At 39.5% G+C, this 19,827-nt stretch overlaps 1 protein-coding gene across 1 annotated transcript in view; it reads left to right on the forward strand.

Annotated features, from left to right (window-relative positions):
* Positions 1-2,071: 2,071 nt before the first annotated feature.
* Positions 2,072-19,827, forward strand: part of stt3b (STT3 oligosaccharyltransferase complex catalytic subunit B) — a 39,719-nt gene continuing 21,963 nt past the window's right edge. The window contains exons 1-2 of the mRNA XM_088318596.1: positions 2,072-2,583; positions 15,901-16,009. Coding sequence (XP_088174722.1) covers positions 2,324-2,583; positions 15,901-16,009 — 369 coding nt within the window. The 5' untranslated portion in view covers positions 2,072-2,323. The remainder of the gene's footprint in view (positions 2,584-15,900; positions 16,010-19,827) is intronic.

The raw sequence follows: 19,827 nt of genomic DNA on the forward strand, positions 1-19,827 counted from the left end.
CAGAGTGTGTAGGCTAAAGACGGGTATGATGGCTTAAATCCTTTTGACCGACTATGGCTCCGATGTGTCTATGAGAAAAAGTTACAGTGCAAATGAGCATTTCTTGCCAAGTATCTTGAGTTGTTTTCTTTTTTTTTTTTTTTTTTTTTTGATGGACTGGTCTTTAGCAGAGTAGAGCAGTATAAACACCTTAGAATGCCAAGTTGAAAATTGGCTGGTGTGTAATGTTATTGGGGCCCAAGCACAAAAGGCAAAAACCAATGCAAATATTCAAGTCTTTACCTTCGAGACGGCCAGGAAAGACGAAAGAGCCCAGCCGCCTTACCCATTAATTTTGGCAGACTTTCATCTGTGTTTGGCATTTTGACAAAAGGCGCTTGAATCAGTTGTCATGCATATTATAATCTTCATCTGTACAAGTCGTGTTTTTTTTTTTCACATTTTATATTTATACTATGTATGTTCAGGATGTTATCTGTGTCCATGTGAGGATAGGCTAAATTGTGTCTAGTGATCCCCTTTTGAAATCCAAACTTGTATCCACTTCTGCCAACCCACTCTCCAAGATGACCTCCATCAATTTTCATAATCACCCTTATCCGCATTCATCTACCCATCTCGGCAAAAACTGTGTGATCATCGTCTTATCTCCATCCACTTTCTCTCTCCAGACTATAGCCCCAATCCACAGCTCCGTTAAGACGACTCTAACTTCAGTGCAATTTTCTCAACATGAATATTTTATTTTAATGTTAAATCATTTCGTTTTGGGGGGGGGGAGTTGGCTGTAAATATTATTGCTGCAAAGGAAGACGGGTGATCTTTTTGAAAGATTAATGCCGCTTTTGCCGCATAACAAAGAATGTAAACTACACATTGCTGTAACTGTGCGCAATTTTGAAACCAACCAGCGGGGAAAGAAAGCGTTACATGCGCAGAAAGAGCAGCCCGGAGGCATAAGCAAACTAAGCGGCTGCATGGGGCTGGCTGGCCGCTAGGGGGCCCTAAAAAGTCATGACAATTTTCCTTTTCACATAAAACATAAAAAAGAAAGAAGTGACACAAACCTCACAATCCCATATCTTTTATTAAAGTATAACACTTGTCTGGAGTCAAGCAGAGGTGACAGAGGTGGGTCTTTCTATTAAACCGCACTGAAGCAGACAATTGCACCATTCTTCTTTCAACTCCACTTTAAAATAACACATAAGGCGTCTTATCCATTCCCAAAGTCAGCATTTATTTTAGTGTTCAATTAAAAAAATACATTTAAAACCTTTAGTGAAGTTGCGAATGTATTAATGCGGATGTGTTATTTTATGTGCTGACATGACATGTGGGATGTCAAACTTACGGCCCGCGGGTCAGATCAGGCCCAAAACCAGGTTTAATGTGGCGCTCAGACAAGCACTAAAAGTTGATTGAAGAATTGGCCTGTATGTCACTATTTAACATATAACCTTAAGTCATGGTTTGATTGGGGAAAATGTCTTCATTTATTGATTCATATTGAGTTGATGTTATTATTTGTTCTATACAAAATGTGTATTTTCTGAAAAAAATAGCAAATGCAAATAGCGAATCTGCGTAATATTGACGGCAATTGTTTTTTTTTTTTGTGATACATGATGATTTTTCTTTTCCTTAATGTGGGCCCTGAGATAAAATGAGTTTGACACTCTTGATTTCGAGCAATGGCACCATATTTTTTTTATTGTAGGCAAGAGCTTTTAATCTTCATATGGCTGATTTAAGGCTTTGCTGCTATTATTATTATTACCTTTTTTAATCTTGCAAGTGCACAACTCGTGCAAAAAAAAAAAACTTACTTTCCATGAATGTCCTTAATTGAATAGCAATCCCTTCCACAGCAGACAGCGCCAGATTGACACACATTCAAAATCCTGAAAGTTCGCTGTCAACGCTAAATTCGACTCCATTCCAATTGGCGTATTAATTCCGTCAATCTACTCAATACTCTTCTCCAGTTGGTCGAACGGCGCCGAGCCCCGCCTTCTAATACCTGTCGATTTGTGACAGGCCGCGACAGCTTCCGGTAACCCCGCCCATCGCATCTTGTCTTCCTCTTTCCACCGGTGCTGTGGAGCGTCGTGTGGATTGACTGTAGCGGTTTCAATGCATCGCAGGCGTGTGCATCACGCCATGTAACGGCTAGCCGTCCAAATCTCATTCGAAAACGTCTCGAAATTCTTAAATAGGCAGCGGTTAGCGAGGAAACCTACACCAACACGGAGCGGAGGGAGATACGGTAGTTTTGGCTGGAGGGGGGACTCGAGCAAACCTACTGACACCGCGCGCAGAAATGGCGGAGCACCACGCAGTCGGCGACGGCAAGCACAAAGCGTCCGCTAATGCCGGCAGTTCGGTGCACGGGAACAGCCGAGCCGGCGCCGCGGGTGCAGCGGCCGGCAAAGGAGGCCTGTCGGGCGGACTCACACAGCCGGCGGGGTGGCAATCGTTACTTTCGTTTAGCATTCTCTTTTTGGCCTGCCTGGCCGGATTCAGCTCCAGACTTTTCGCCGTGATTCGGTTCGAGAGCATCATCCACGAGTTCGACCCGTGGTAAGTCACGCTCGTCACCACATTGTATTGACTATTATTTTAATAATTTTAAAACGCTATTCGTTGTTGCATTCGTGTCCCGTTTGAATGGCAGAGACTGTTTGGTCGTTATAAATGTCCATAGGAAGCATTTCCTTATGTATAATTCGGCAGGGTGTGGGGCGTTTAATGAACACCGGACGTTTGGTTTGTCAAAGTAACGTTGACATTTACACAAGATGCTATGTGACTAGCCGAGCTAGTTTGACTTCTTGTCTCGTGTCTATTCGGCAGTCGTCTTCTCCACTCGTTAAGCGCCACGAGGACTGCACTTTACTCAAACGGGAGTTATAAATAACCTTGAGAAATGAAGGAGTGTTTGCTTTGCACCGTTCGAGAGTTTGATTACAAAGGAGGGAGTATGACGTTGCACAAAGTGCAGCGAAATCGCTCCTGCCTTGACCGCTGTGATTGATAATAGCTGTTGTGACACCGGGGTGCACTCTTATCGTAGCATATAATTGGTTAGTAATTACACCGTGCAACGATGAAAGAATCGTGAAAGCGAAGGCTTTCGTTGACGTTTCAGCTGGTGCTCGTCACCACTGCGGACGGTTCGTAACCCGGAAGCAGATGGGATCGCCGTGACCTGTCATCACAAAGCAGTATTCAGTCCACTTTTGTCACGTGGGTCCTGCACAGATCAGACTTCCTCTCTGCGTACACAAATTGTCCTAAGACTAAAGACTAACATTAAAAGCACAGCCTAATGAAAAAAAGCATGTTTTTAAGCATCAATTAAGCCCCCTAAACGATTCGATTCTCAACATAATTATGTATAATTTGGTATTTGATTTATTGCCGAATAATTGTTGCTCCTCTAACCACTTTATTGCATAACAATAAAACAATACACAACAGTAAAAAAAAAAAAAATCTGTCTTCATGAAATGTAGTAACTGTACATTGGGATGAGCTGTCAAAAGCAGCTCATTACGTTGTCTCTTGCGGGGCGGCGCTTAGTTCGTGACGTCACGAACATGGCCCTTTAGTCTGTGTGACATTTGCATGTACCTACTTGTTTGTTTTGTTTGTGCCCAAGAAGTCAATGCAGTGGACTGTAATCCACCTCTTGATTTGTAACTTTTGAAACATCCTACTAGGAAATGTTTAACTATTGGCAATGTTTTAACCATTTATATTACTTGTGCAACCTGGAATTGTGTGTAACACTTAAAATTAAGCGTGTATATGGTGTATTCTTTCGAAACTAATTAAAAAAAAATCCCAGAGAGAAATTTGCATGTCGTACCTCAATTGTGAGTCTATTCATTTTAAAACATATTACAGGTAATGTTGCTTTGTACTTAATACTTATGAGATAATTTCTTGAGCTCAGAACCATTTTGTTCTGAGCTTCCTGAGTTGTACCACTACCCCTCAGCAAGTTTTAGTTCCGGTTCTGTGGTCATCATCACAAACTTCCTGTTGGACCTCACTGGTATGGTACCCTTGTGAAAGCTTAACAGCGGACAGACAAAGAATGTTGTTAACTTGAAAAGAGTCTGACCGGTTTTACTTGGAGCTTGGAATGTGCCCTGAGCAATGACCTTAAGATTGTTTCTGAGTGTTAAATACTGACCAGGGGCTGCTTTCTCTCATTAGCGCCTACCCACGGAGCACCTGAGTGGCCACACAAGTATTTTGCTGCGACTTTTTTGCCCCGTTAGAAATCTGTCAATAATAAGCTCTTTACTTTATGTATGAGTGTTTGAAAGTCCTGCAAACATGACAGTTGTATATCAGGTAGGGATGGTAATATGAATTTAAAAAACATCCCACGTGAACTTGTAGGATGATAATATTGCAGCATTAAATAAAAAGAAATCCCCATTTAAAAATGTTGTTTTGAGACTTGCTGTTAAGCAGCCAACACGGACTAGGAGTAATGTGTGTTCCCTGGACGCTAGAACAAAGAAATTGCAAATGTAATGGTGAAAAATGGTGGTTTCAGATTTTTGTCAGGTCAATTAAGTAAGTGGATTGAAAATCCAATTGCTGTTCATTCGAGAAGCACAGACCCACTTTTCTTACGATTTGTGTGACACGTTTGGGAGTTTCACAGGGTTTATGGTAGTAGCACAATATGTCACATGCTGAATTCTATACTTACGGTGCATCTGGTTCAATTTGTTATAGCCATATAGCAATTTTTAATTTACCCCTAAAAGTCTATGCAAACTTTTTTTTCTTCAATTATTATTTTTTTTTTCATACAAATAAGTGATTGGACATGCGTTCGACCTTCATAAGATCTATTATCGACAGCACATGTTGGACCACAAACCAAGCATGAAGTCAAATTGACTTCATGTTGAATGTCACAACAAGAAAATATTTGCTGCTGTGAATGTCCCAATCAGGACATTGTCCTCCATTGTCTGTGTACGGACAAAGTGCCCAACCACCAGGACTCTGCTTAGAGCTTGATGCCCGTTGAAATGGAGATCGCAGGAGAAGGGCCTTAGTTGGCGATGTGACCAAGAACCCAATGGTCACTCTGCCAGGCCTCCAGAATTCCTCTTTGGAAACAGGAGTAACCTAAAATTACAATCTACTCTGCGACTGTCCACTGATCAGTACTATTTAAAAAAAGCATGACATTTTCCCAAATGCACCCAAATGAGACTCATGGGAGCCAAAATTCTGTGGTCTGACGAGACAAAGATTGAACTGAACAAGTCCCCACTGAGCTCCATCACCATCTCTCCTGTCAAGCATTTTAGTGGAAGCATGATGCTGTGGGGGTGTTTCTCAGGCAGTGGAGAGCAGCATAAGTGACCAAAATGGTTGCGCTTGTGTCAGGGTCCAGGGGTTTGTCTGGAAAACTCAGAGGGAAGTCACTCTGTTGTGTCCAAATTTGTTTTTACAGTCTTTATCAAAAATAGAAAAGAGCCTGTCCTGTCTGTGTACAATTCAGAATAAACTTTCGGGAAGATGTGCAGATGTATGATGCTAATTTGCAAAGGGAAATGGTACTATTAAGACTTTCACACAGTTTCTTTCAGCTCTATTTATTGGGACGCTCACAGCTACCAATTACTATTTGTTACATGGTGTGCGTTATTAAAATGAACTGCGTGTCAATGGTGACTGACATGCAAAAGCTCATTAAAACACGGTATTATTACAGCGGTTGTCGTCGTCCACTTTAATTGCGCTTTAGTGTGCTTCAGCTGAGTGGATTCATCACTACTTGAAACCTCAGTGTGAAACCAACAATATGTGTAATTATTAGTATTCACGGCGGTCATCTACCACAATATAAAAATGGGCCAGATTCTTCAAATGCTATTAGTGTAAACTTGGCTGGCTCGTCATGATAGCTCAAATCTTTTAATGGACTGTTAATATGGTGGTAGTGATCCTCTTGAAGAACCTATTATTAATTAAAGTCAGTATAAGTCCCTAGAGTCCAGTGCAATTAAAAAAAATACATCAACAGTTTTGCCTTTTTTTTGGCATGTTAAGGCTCAAACCAGTAATTGAACAATAATTGTGCATTTTATTTATTGTCAATTTGAAATCTTATTTTTTTGAACAAAAGATGGAAATTAAAACATGATTTAAAAAAAAAAAATCTGATTAATCTATTAACTCATTCACTATCAGCCGAGCGGGAAAAAAATGGATCTTTGACGTATTTATCCGTCAATGGCAGTGAGTGAGTTAATCGGTAAAATAATTGATGGATTTATCGATGAATAAAATTGTTTGCAGCCCTTATCATTCGTAATGAATATTGAAAGAAATTTCTTATTTAACTTCTCAAAGCATTTCCCTTTTTAAAGTATCGCCTTAACGTCTTGTAACTTCATTCACGCCGTCTGTCTGCTTTAGTGACTTGCAAGAGAAATCAGAGGGGCGATTCCACCGACGATTGTCACTCTGGGCTGCAGTTCAATCAGACGCCCCAAAGTGTGGAGTCATCTGTCGCTTTCTCTCTTGCAATCATCCCATCCCGGCCTCCTAAACTTTGACCTCCTCTTAGATCTCCTCTTAGGGGTGCTCCAGTTGGGTCCGATGGCCGTTGTAGTGGACAAAGACTTACTTGGCTAACGGCAGGTCAGAGGGCTCAATGGACTGGAGAAGTACGTGGCAGCATAATCATGCCCCGAGTGAACGGCCCATGATGCAAACTAGAAGACGCTGGCGGCAACGTTGCTGTCTTTGCCTGCCACATGCTGGATGTTGACGTTGCTGCAGACAAGACAATGTTTCCGAGTTCTTGGCCATAGAAAGTATCAACGGCTCGTGGTCCTCATAGACGGTAAACAGACGACTCTCCAAGAGGAATCGGAAGTGACGTCCGGCGAGGAAAAGGCCGGGCGGGGTATCTCTCTTTCAAAGGTGCTGGAAATCCTCTCGGCACGGAGGTACCTGCTGAAGAAGGTCGGCATTAAATTGGCCGAAGAACATCTTGTATCTTAAAACTTATCAAATGGGTGACCTGTATCTCTCGGCGCCACTGTTAGCTACATTTTTTCGGAGTGATGGATAGTCTGACAAGTGGAGTGAGGATGGAAAAGTAGTCTGTCAATTAAATTATCTGGCACAACTCTGAAACGGCAGGTAGCAATTGGTGTCTTTTTTTTTTTTGAGAGTTGGCTGTCCATGTTCATGTTTTGTGACATTCTTGATCATTTTTTTTTTTAAATTTGCAATGATTGCCATCTTGGTCTCTCACTTTGTATATACTTGTTCCCTTATTGTTTAGAGACTTTTAAATATCTCATTCTTAACGCAGCGTCATGTATTCTTAAAATAAATCCCCGGCATGCTATGCGCAGGGCTTCGGGGGAGGACGTGCGGAAGAATAAAAGGCTTGGATTTGGGCAAACTGACAGGTGTCAGCATGCAGCTCCGTGGGAGACTACGGCAACGTTTGGAGCAAAGAGAGAAGGAGGGGGAGAAATTGCGAACGGATGATAGCAAGTGAAAAGAGAGAGAAGGATTTAATACCTGTCAGGCATCCAATCTGAGGGAGTTTCTGTAGATGGAGCCATAGAGATTTCATTGTTTCATGAATTTCTTTATTTATTTTTTTTGTAAGGTCTTTGCTTTGTTATGACGCTGGGCACATTTTTATCTGCCTCGGTCCTAAATGTGTAAAGAGGTCTGTGGCAGATAGACTTCTTTCAAAAGTGCTTGTAAAATCGAAACTACTGAAGACTGGATTGATTTTCATTCTTTTTGTTAAGGATGCTGCTTCTGCCTTTGAACAAATTAATTTACAGAATTACAAACACATTTTAGTTTCTATATCTTCTTTTGCCGTTGAATTTTGTTTTTCATCGAGTGTCCATGATTACTTTTGTATTACGTGTACGAGACGGCAAATTGCTGCTTTGGGAAATTGCCGCAATTCACTACGGCGTTCCCCCGCCACTTCCCACTTTGCGTTTTGCGGCTTCTGTGCTTCGTGGGTTTTTCCCAAAATGTTCATTGGAAAATACAGCTATATTGTTATATGGTATGTGTTATTAAAATGAACTGCGTGTCAATGGTGACTGACATGCAGAAGCTCATTAAAACGCGGTATTATTTCAGCGGTTGGCGTCGTCCGTTTTAATTGCTCTCTTGTGTACTTGAGCTGAGTGGATTCATCACTACTTGAAACCTCAGCGTGAAACCAACAATATGTGTTATTAGTATTCACGGAGGTCATCTACCACAATATAAAAATTGGGCCAGATTCTTCAAATGCTATTAGTGTAAACTTGGCTGGCTCGTCATGATAGCTCAAATCTTTTAATGGATCGTTAACTTGGTGGGAATATTCCTCTTGAAGAACCCATTATTAATTAGTCAGTGTAAGTGCCTAGAGTCCAGTGCAATTAATAACAAAACTACATTTATGTTACTCAACTAAAATTGTGCAATTTCTTTGTCAATTTAAAATGCCCTATTTTTTAAAAAGGCATGGAAATTGAAACACGATTTCTTTACAGATACAATACAATACAACTTTAGTAATCCGATTAATGTATTAATTGACAAAGTAATTGCTAGATTAATCCAGTGCTTCTCAAATAGTGGGGCGGGCCCCCCCTTGAGGGGTGCATGTGACCCTGGGGAACATGCTATTTTCCGACGTACGACAAGTGTAATTGCACATCCACTCCAGTAGTTGGCAGTGGCGCTCTCATTGCCTATTGTGCGCAGCGAGTATTAACTCTACGGTGTAGGTTTCTTTTGCAACGAAAATGCTATTTAAAGTTTCGGCGGAGAGTGGGTGGTGGGTTGGGTGTGCGAATTTTTTTCTTCTTGCTAGCGGGGGCATAACATGAAATAATTGAGAAGCCCCGGATTAATCGATTATTTAAACCGTTGTTTGCAGCCCTTTACATTCATAATGTATTTAGAAACAAATCCCTTATTTCACTTCACAAAGCATTTCTCTTTTTAAAAAGTATCGCCTTAACATCTTGTAACTTCATTCACGCCGTGTGTGTTTGCTTCAGTGACTTGCGAGAGAAATCGTCGGGGCGATCCCCCGACGATTGTCACTCTGGGCTGCAGTTCAATCAGACGCCCCAAAGTGTGGAGTCATCTGTCGCTTTCTCCCTTGCAATCATCCCATCCCGGCCCTCCGAAACTTTGACCTGCATGAGCGGGGCAGGATGAAGAAGCGTTCAGAAGTCGAAGTGCGCTAGAGTGAAAATGAAACTGACAAGGCATTTACAAGATGGTAGTGTAGCGGTTCACTCAGCTGGGCTCCATGCAGCTGGCACTGCCTCAATTCTCAGTGGATGCTGCAACCATAATCACCTTGTGATTGACTGGCAATCAGTCCAGGGTGTTGTGTGTTTCTTACCGCAAGTTGGCTGGGCTAGTGCCCAGCTGCTCAGCAGCCCAAAGCTGTGTTTAAAGAAAAAAAAAAGGCATATATTGACTATTAAGGTTGAAAATAATTAAATAACAGGGACTGTTACTCTAATGTCCCTCCACATTATTACCAAAATTAAAAACCACAGTCGCCTGTCAGGTCCAGTCATTCTAAAACGTTCAAATGTCAAAATGTCACTCTTGACAGTTGCATTTTATACTTTACGATGTACGCACAGTTGCGACACTGTTATGCCATATTGTTTTCTGACCAAGAAAAAAAAAAAATGCAATGACGTCACAACGGTTGAAGACAGTATTGTCCGTTTTTAGTATTGCTGATTCATGTCGCTCTTCTTTAAAGGTGCCTTGACACGCAGCTGACGGCGTTATGAAAGGTCGTTCTTTGAACTCAAACATTTTGTACACTACTGTGAGACCTGCCATTATTGAGCTTGTCAGCTATTTGCTAACGCTATGCTAGGTTAGCATAACTTCATTTTAGAGCAACCTTAGCAATGTAACGTTAATATAGTAACGTATCATGATTTCATGACAAATTCTTTTTGTTGACAATTTTGACCAAAACTCTGGTCATTGATTTTGAAAAATCAGCTACGACATGCATTGGTCGAGCCCCCGAAAAATGGACAGTATTTCTTTTCAGTTCAATGTCATGCACTAACGGCAAACGCAAGCCAAGATTGGGGCGGCGAGACAAAAGCTGAATTTGGCTACGAATGAAGCACTCTCACACATCTCTTGACTCCCTGCAATAAGCCGTTGGATGTGCTTCCCACTCTGAGATTTGTAGATTTAAGCGCCAAGCGGAGGGTTAGTCATTCAAACTCTCTAATCCATCAAGTATGGTGGAGAGTGAGCCGTATGAGGTCATCATTGCCTTTTGTGTTCATTTTGCCCTAAGCCCAATTTCTATGAAGATGTTATCGCAGTGCATTTCACGCCATCATTATCTGGAAGTGCATGATTTGCATTTTTCATCATCGGAAATTTTGGTTTTACAGCTGATTGAGTTTGAATTTATTTGGATTTTTATCTTAAGCTTGTGAGTAGAAATTGATGCTGTATTTTGATTAAACACAAAAGCTAAACCAGTCTGCTTTTCGTATAAACATTCATTTTCGAACGGAAGTGGGATTTCATTCACAAGTCGCATTGGCTGTGCGATGTTACTCAATTTTGGGATCGAACCCGGACGGCCGGCTCGAGGAGCGCTAAGCGCCCTTTCCACTTATAACGAATGAAGTGAGCCCTCACCCCAAGATGAAATATGTTGATTTGGGGCAAATAAAACAAATACAGATTACGATTAACTCCTTCACTGACAGCAAAGTTAAAAAAAAAAAAAAGGATCTTTGACGTCTTTAGCAGTCAATGGCAGTAAATGAGTTAATCGGAGGATTTATTAAAATACTGTGAGGCATAAACATTTTTCCTATGCACAACTTGTACTGCTGTCATAAACATTGCGTGTAAAAATTAAGAATTCCTTTTTTTTTTTTTAATGACAGATCCATCGAATGCCCTGCCGAACAAAATTCATTACATTTAAGGTTATGGTGTAGATGTTTGAAGGGCCATAATCGGTCCCTAATAAATACATAACTTAAATCAAAGTTTCAAAACTTTGGTTTAAGTACTATAGTTTAGTTTTTATTTTGACATTAAATCTAAAGCAGGTGTGGGCAAACAACGGCCCGGGGGCCACATGCGGCCCACTAAACGTTATGATCCGGCCCGCCGAATTTGAAAAAAATTAAATGAATAAACATGGTTAGTGTTTTATTTTCTAAATATTGTGCTGTGTCAAAGACAGATATTTTGTTATGCTTTTGTTCATTTTCATTTCAAATTAAATGATTTTTTTTTTTTTCCTATGATGCGGTGAGGTTACCAAAAGACTCCGTCAGCTCCTGCTCTGTCAAATTTTAGAACCCATTGTGGCCCACCAATCAAAAAGTACAGTAAAGCAAGTATAGGTATTGTCTAATTGTTCCAACATTTTTGGAGGGGAGTGTCTTTTTTGTTTAGTTTTTTTGCATTATGTTTACAAATTGGGTCAAGTCACCATAACTCTGCTAGTTTTTAAGATGCGTGGAGAATTTATATTAAATTGAACCACTGTGACTCAGGAGCTTTAAAAAAAAATCTAGACTGTACGCTTTCTGTCACAGCAACACTAAATTCTCTGGGCGCTAAGATTAATTCGGGTTTCCTCTGCCTGATGAGGAGCGGAGCATCCAATTTAGTATCATCCGTTTAGCCACGAGCGTTCCTTCATCCTTGCCACCGCAGCCCTTAAGTGTGAACCCCCCCCCCCATAACCGGGATGATATAATTGGAAGAAAATCCAATGCTTGATTTAGCCCAGGAATTTGGCCCCTACCACCTACTAGACACTTCAGTGTCCTTTTTCCCTCCACTAAATTATGCATGCAGAGTCACAGTTATAATAGTGTAACTTTGTGTTTTACAAAGACAGGAAACCCCCCTTTGGAATTATCTGTATTCTGCTTGGTTGCTCATTAAATTACGTGGATAATGGCTGCGACATCAAACGAGCTCTGCTTGGGGGTTTCGTGCAGTGGGACCGCATTTCTTGTCTCTGTTCCTTTCTAACTTTTACAAAAAAAATTAAAATAAATTAAAAACAACTGACTGAGCATGTTTTGCGTTTACCGTAATATGATGTAATTTTTTTTGGAAGGGGGGGGGGGTCTTGGAAATTCCTTACATTAAATCATAGCTAAATTGGGTGATGGTGTACTTTTTTTTTTTTTGGAATAAATTTGCATGCATATATCAATTCATGGTAGTACAGTGAAATAAAACTGGTCTTTTAACTGAATTATTGTATTGAAGCAATCACATTCTTGGCCTCTTTTTTTTTGGACTAAAGTGTTTTGCGATATACTGGTGTTAACGCAACTGGTCTTTCCACTGTGTCATTTAAAAAAATAAATAAATAAAAATTAGGCTAATGATTTTTGGCAGAAAGAAAATACCGATTGTCTGATTAATTTAAAAAATATGTAATGCATAAAATAACATTGCTCACTTAAGCATTGCTCATAAACAAAATGTTTTTAATGATCAACCAATTTCAATATATTTTTTATTTTTTTTTAAGGTAAGGAGACAAGGCTATGGTATCGCGTTCAATGCAAAGTGTAATTGCTGTAAATAGTGCATAAAGGTAAAAACAATCGTTAAACATTTTTTGGCTTATGTTTTGAAGACCGATTAATCGGACAGACCCTCAATTGAATTAGTTTATTATATTGGCGTAGATGAAACACCAGGGGCAGCATATCTTAAGGCGATAACGATAATGGAAGTAGCCACTGTGGTCCAGTTAATTATCGCTCCCTGAAGATTACCGATACTAAACGGCGAGTCTCTCGATGTAGCTATATCGTCTTAATGATTGAGTTCGCTGAGTGGTTGCGACGATGTCAGCGTCAGCCGTTATGAGCAACGCAAGAACAATAACCACTTTTTTACACATCAATTATCTGTCCGACAGCTTTTAGTGTCCACTGCTGAATTTTTCTTTATCATCCTCCTTTAATAGCCTAATCATTTCTGGGAGATGTTTTGTATTTACGATTTATGTCGGGGGGAAAAAAGTTTTTTTTTTTGCTTTCCTGCGGCAGGTGAATAAATGTTTGGTTCTTTGCAAGCACGGTCATGAAGACTGACACATGGTGATAAGTTATTGTGCGAATGTTTTGACGAGGCGTTTATCTGCTTCTGTTTGCCCTTGGTGTTTGTATTTGCAATATGAAAAAAAAAATCGCCACCCACCAAAATTGTTTTGTCAGATTCTGTGTGATTTAGTGCCGTTGTCTTGTGCTCGGTTCCCCCCCTTGTGCCTTTATTCTATTTTTTTCATGATGGTAACAATTGTTTATTTTTTCGGGAGGATAAAAGCAACTCCTCCAAAATCCATTTCCTTTGATTCATACGCCACCGGTTTGAAATTCTCATTTGTTCTATTTAGGTCTTCGCATTTAATTCCCTACTTTTGATGGGAGTTGGCCACAAATTTTCCCTTCAAAGAAAGTCACAATGTGACTTGAAACACATTTAGAATTTAATCGTCGTGTTTGCATTTCTCTAGGGCAAAATATGCCCTTTTAAAATCAAATATTTCTTAGGGTAATAATAATTGATTTGAACTGAGATTAAAATGTTTTGGGATAGTTTGTGGAATATTTATGGATTGATGAATACAGGTAGTCCAAAAACATGTGGGGGTTGCAAATGACGATTTTAACGATTACCAGCAGGCCTCTGCCCTTATCTCCTGCGAATATTGTGTAGACCCAAATTGCGGGTTTGTGCCAACCAGCAGTTATTGACACGATTTAGTATATATTCTTAATCCATCTGTTGTTTGTGTAGTTTAGTGGCTGTCGCTTAAACGGCTGTAGCAAATGAATTCTGTCGATCAGGCATATTCACAAGGCGGATTTTAGCCGACGGCCTCTTTGGAGTTGTCCTGTGTGATTATGGATGCCTATGCGTCGTGTAATAGGATTAAGGATGTGCCCCTCAAATAGTCGACGGCGTACGGAATTTTAATAGGGTTCACTTCACATTCACAGTGCTCAGAAATCGGGCTTCTTTATTTCCCAGCAATTTTCCAAATTATTTTTTATTTTAATTTTATTTTTTCATTTTAAAAAAAAATATATAATTTTTTCATTTATTTTTTTTAATTTAAAAAATTCCTTAGAGATAAGATTTTACTCTGCTGTATTTATCCGATATTTATAACCTCCTGCTGCACCCATTTAGTGTTTTTTTTTTTTTTTAATTCTTTTATTGCATTTAGATACATAGCCATCTTATTCCCTGGCCCCGTGAGGCTTTGCGTGAATTAAGGGAGCCACTTTCTGCGTGAACCGGAACTGCCGTTTGGTTTACATTCTATTTAGTTTCGAGACTTATGCAATGTGGGAACGCTGATTGCATCTCAAAAGAGAAACTATTTGAATCCTGCTTCTTGCTAATGTAGGCGGATGACATAAATAGATAGCCGTCATGTGTTTTGCTACTTTTTGAATGCCTTTGCATCAGATGGTGAGGCAATGAGCAATCTAAGAAGCTTTGAGGCACATGTACGCAGAAATAATGGTGGTGTTTTGTTAAAAAGTTGGACACGGTCTTATTTTAATTTATTCAACCTCGCTTCTTCCCACTGCATGGCAACCACATCACATATGTGCTCCAAAAAACAAAGCAAAAGCAGGTACATAACAGTGCAAGACGCAGCCACAATACTCATCTTTTGTAACCTTGACAACAATATCATGGGAAATTATAAATGGTCGAAAAATCGTATTTGCTTTTTGAGCCAAGTCTACTGAAAAGGGATTTATCTAGTATTTGATCAGTGGACAATTGATCTTAGTTGTGCTTTGTCTCAACAGTAAACAAGTAATCAATGAAATGGTGGTTGAGTAAGATCATTTGTTTCCGTGGAGTCCCTCGTTTGATTGATCGCTACGCTTTGCTTTTCTGTTTTCATCGAGGATAACTGCAAAATCTTTATCTTCGATAAAACCACCAGAACACAGAAGACTACTAAGAATGATGGAACATACTTGGGTCTAGTTAGAAATTATAAGCTGTTTAAAAAAAAAAGTAAAAAATAAATAAATTATTAATAAAAACATTTTGGAATATTTTGTGACTTTTAATCTTAAAAATTAGAATTTTAATCACACAGTGACTCGCATGTCCACTTTAAAGGGGAAGTCGACCCCAAAATATTCTTTGCAATAAAATGTTTTATGCACCTTCACTAGTGTAAACATGGCATTCTGATTAGTATCGTGTTTGTGAAATATGAGCTCATCAACAAAATCCAGCCGTTTTTTGTACATCTCAGGCGGCCATTTTGGTCACTTCTGTCGGCTTAAAATGTCATCACTGTTGCCTAAGGCTTAGCTAACGACCAATCACGGCTCACCTGTTTTCTGATGCTGAGCCATTATTGGACCTGAAGCCAACAGAAGTGACAAAATGACCACCTTCCCCGAGCTAGTTAAAAACGTGGATTTTGCTGCTTAACTCATAATCCGCGAACGCGACATTAATCAGAATGTCGTGCCTCGACAAGTTGACCTGCATAGAACAAAATCTGGTTAAGAAAATTTTTGGGTTGACGTCCCCTTTAAGGAATCTGTTGAATTTGGATTGAAAATCTGCATATTATGTCCTCCTGCTTGGTATACATTTGTAACGATTGTAATCACCTTCTTTTTATTCCCTTGACATGAGACCCCCCCCAGAAGTGTTTTTGCTCTGTCACCTGACTATAGCAAATTGGCCAGCTGTGACAAAGATAGAAAATGTTGTTTTATTATAGGCTCGCACTCAAGCTTTCTCTTTTTTTGTGTGTGTGTGTTTCTCTTTTAGGTTCAACTACAGATCAACACATCATCTCACAACCAATGGTTTCTATGAGTTTCTTAACTGGTTTGATGAAAGAGCGTGGTACCCGCTGGGCCGGATTGTTGGTGGCACAGTAAGTTCCTCCTTGGCACAATCGGGGTGTTGGTAAAGAACACGTTTATTTCACGTGCATTGAAATGCATCAATCAGCAAGTTGTAAAAATTGTAAATATATAACGAATGACTTCTATATCCGTCAATGGCAATGAATGAGTTTGTACAAATGTCTTGAGTGATGAATTTGACTCCATTTGTCTTCCATGAGGCTCCTTTTTTGCCATACTGATTTGTTTCCTAATGGAAGGAGTTCTGAGTTTTTCCCAAGTCATGCACCATGGCAACGTTTCTCTAATCTAATGCGCGTCTTTTGTTTTCAACATTGGTAAATTGGTGGCATCGGTCCCTTTGAAGCAGCGGCCTTTGAACATGCATTGCAGGGACCGTTGTGTTTTTTTTTTTTTGTTGTTGGTTTTTTTTTTGGCTCGTTAATTGCCCAGCCTTGCCTGCCAGTCAAAGTCGCGTACGGCATCAAAGTAATATTTGAGCGTCGCCACAAAATTGAAATCTTTGTTGTTTCCACCCCTGTGTTTTTGTCTGACCAGTTTTGTCAATAGTCCTCCAGAGTTTGTGTCGCAAAAATGACATTAGCCGTGACATATTTACATCCTGCTGAACATACTGAATCATTTCAACGCGATCTCATAGTAGAAGTGCTTCACAAATAACCTAATTTGGTGGGTGATGATCTGTGCAAGGTGCAACACGCCTTGTCCTGCCTGCCGGCGTCGCCTTCGACCTCCCCATTAGTCTGCACAAAAAAAACACGAGCAATGCTTTGGCTTTTAAATTTGGCCCACTCGTGCCTAGCTGGTTTTCATTTTGCTCATCTTCCTTCTGTCTCTTTGTCATGTGAACAGTGAATTCTGAGCTCATTACAAAATCCCCCTGCACCGTTGCGGCAGAAAAGCGTTTTGATTTGCTGCGAATGGCTTGCATTTGCCATTATGGTCGCAAACGCCTACTGGCGCTGATGGTAAAGGGCAGATGCTTTAAAAGTGACGGGTAATGTTTGAATATTGTGTTCCGGAAAACGCAAAGCGCGGCAAGGAATACTAAAGCTTGTGTTCAGCCTTCATCTGTCACATGGAATTATCGTCAGAGGCTGTTAAGTGATAGATGACAAGCCGAGCTTGTCATCGTGCATGTGCAGGTTGTCTTCCAGTGCATAGATTATAATATCAATTCAATTGCGTGATCTGTGATTCAGTCACAGGATGAACATGAATCATATAATGACATAGGGTTGGAAATTACTGGAACAATTTGGTTACGCGTGCGCTCACTTTGATTCATTTTTTGCGTTCTCGCTTTCTGCGTCGCTCCATCACTATGAAACTGCGTCTGTTAGACGGACGGACTCTTTTTTTTTTTTTTTTTTTTTCTCCATGCTATATTATTACCTTTTTGACATGACGTGTATGCAAACAGTGCTGGTTTCCAAATGCCAATTTTACTCCCAACAATGCCCCAAGCTGAGGTGAGTGCAGCTGCCTTGGCACTATGCAGCGGAAAAGCGATTTGAAAAATAAAAATATCTCAAAAGCTGATGCCCTAGGAAAATAAGTTTAAATTTTTTCAAAAGTATATTGAATGACACACAAAGCCATCTCTGATTAAAAATATTTCTATTGACCAAGTGTTATCATTTTTGTAAAGGATTTGGTCAAGGGCTATGCTATTAATGGAAATTCAATTATGATTATTACACTCAATGATTGCAAAATTGGCTGAAAAGTAAAAAATGATTATAAACAGTATATTTAATTTTATATAACCTTGTTCACATTTTACTGTGCCTAATACTATAGTGTGTCTATTAAGTCTATTAAAATTGTGTATTTGCAATTTGCAAGTGAACTCCAATGCACCGGTGTTTTTTTCTTAGTTTTTTTTTTTTTTATTTGAGTACAACGAAGCTGTACTTGAATTTAGATTTTTTTTTTGATGAGGAAATAAATTAGTTTGAATATTGTTTCCATTTGTACATTTTTTTTTTCGTTTTGTATAAAAAAAAATCATTTGGATTAATCGTGATTATTACTAAAATAATTGAGATTTTTTTTATTTATTTATTTTTTTAAATCTGCAAAGACATGTATGCAACAATAAATGAAGAAACACCTTTGTTAAAAGCTAAATGGAGCATTTAAAATCCATCACATGGCAGAATTTTTTTTGTCTACTAATCAGACCACTTTTGTATATTAAACGTGAAAGTGCATTCAGGCACCATTAAGCCCTGATATTTTCACCTTCAACCCATTACTTTCTCATGTATAATAATTTTTTTTGTCCATCTCTTTCTAACTGGTAGCATTTTAATCTTTCATCGGCATTCCCGCAGTGTTGCCACAGCATTTTCCCATTCCTTTCACATCCTGACAATGCTGCCATCCCTGACCTAGTCCCAGCCTTGTTGCAAGCTTTTTTTTTTTAAATTTAATTTGACTTATTATTTAGAGTCAGCCTGTTCTCATGAATTTTGTATGATAACATTAAGCCTCCACGCACTCAGGTGGTTCGGCCATTTAGCAAATAGATGGGCCTTTATCAGGTAACGCCACAATTGGACTTTCTTTCGAGACCAGTCCAGCTTATTTCCATTTCCCCGCCACCCAGAATGCATTCCGCTCAGGTGACCTGCCAGATATGCTTTCTCCTCATACTACAGATAAGAAAGAAGTGTTCCTTTTAATGCGGCGGTCCCAAAAGAGCACAATAGACGCTCTAAACCAAACCATGTTACCCTCAGGACAGTGACACAAGAACATCTTCGGTAAAAGCTTCTGTTTGGTCCATTTTGTTTTTGAAATGAGAAAGCTGCTTAATGCTAACTTAGACATGTTGATAAATAATGTATTTGCATTCTTTGCACAAGCGTTGCGAATTTCCCTGCAATACAGAACCACTTCAATTAGTGATTAAAGCATTGGCGAATAATGAAAAGTAAAAGTAAAAAAGTAAAGCTTGTATCTCACTGAACGGCATATGTAGCAAATGGGGGTTTGTTCGAGTTTGCAAAGATGTTCGCCGAGAGTTTTATTGGTCGCAAACAGTTTTTCTTGTTGCCCAATATTTGTTTTTAGGTTTTGGAGAAATAAATTGTCATTGTTTAGACATTTATCGTTGCTTATTGATATCCCGTACGGGTAAGATCATACGTACATTTGGGCCATCTATGCTCACCAGGTTTTTTTTTATTTCTTGTTTTTTTTTTTATTTCTTTTTTTAAATATAGCTCTATGGTTGCTTTGTGACCGCCCTATGAGTCGTCAACTCTTGTGGGAATTTCAGTAGGCCACAGTCTCAATGTGGTTTGCTAGAGTCTAATAGCTTCAGGAATGGTTTTGTAACCCTTTCCATACAGATGGACGCTAATTACTTTCTTTCTCGTCTCTTTGTGAATTTCTGTCTCAATTCAATACAGCTTTTGTCTGATATTTTGTTAGACAGGCTATATATAATTACTTGATTGCACAGTACTGTAGCTACTCATGCTTGAGTTAAAATGAACTCGGCTGCTATATACTGGATGTCCCCCCCCCCTGAATAAAATCCCCGTTTTTTATGTTTATTTTATTTAACCACAGAATCAATATAAAAGCATCCTACTTAAAATAAATACTATGAGAAAGGCAAAAATACATGCTGCATTGAATGCGTCATCCGGAACAGTGCAAGTAACGAACCTGAGAGAACAAGGCTTTAATTTCTGATTGTTGGCTGGGCTAAGGATACTTCCGATTCACGCTTGGGCTAAGTTCATCAAGAAAACGAATGGCTGCAGCAAAACGGCTAATTCTGCAGTGTCCAGAATTGACACACTATCGG

The sequence above is a fragment of the Idiotropiscis lumnitzeri genome, chromosome 16, assembly GCF_059441095.1.
Source record: "Idiotropiscis lumnitzeri isolate Australia: NSW breed Sydney's pygmy pipehorse chromosome 16, RoL_Ilum_1.0, whole genome shotgun sequence".
NCBI classification, from domain to species: domain Eukaryota; kingdom Metazoa; phylum Chordata; class Actinopteri; order Syngnathiformes; family Syngnathidae; genus Idiotropiscis; species Idiotropiscis lumnitzeri.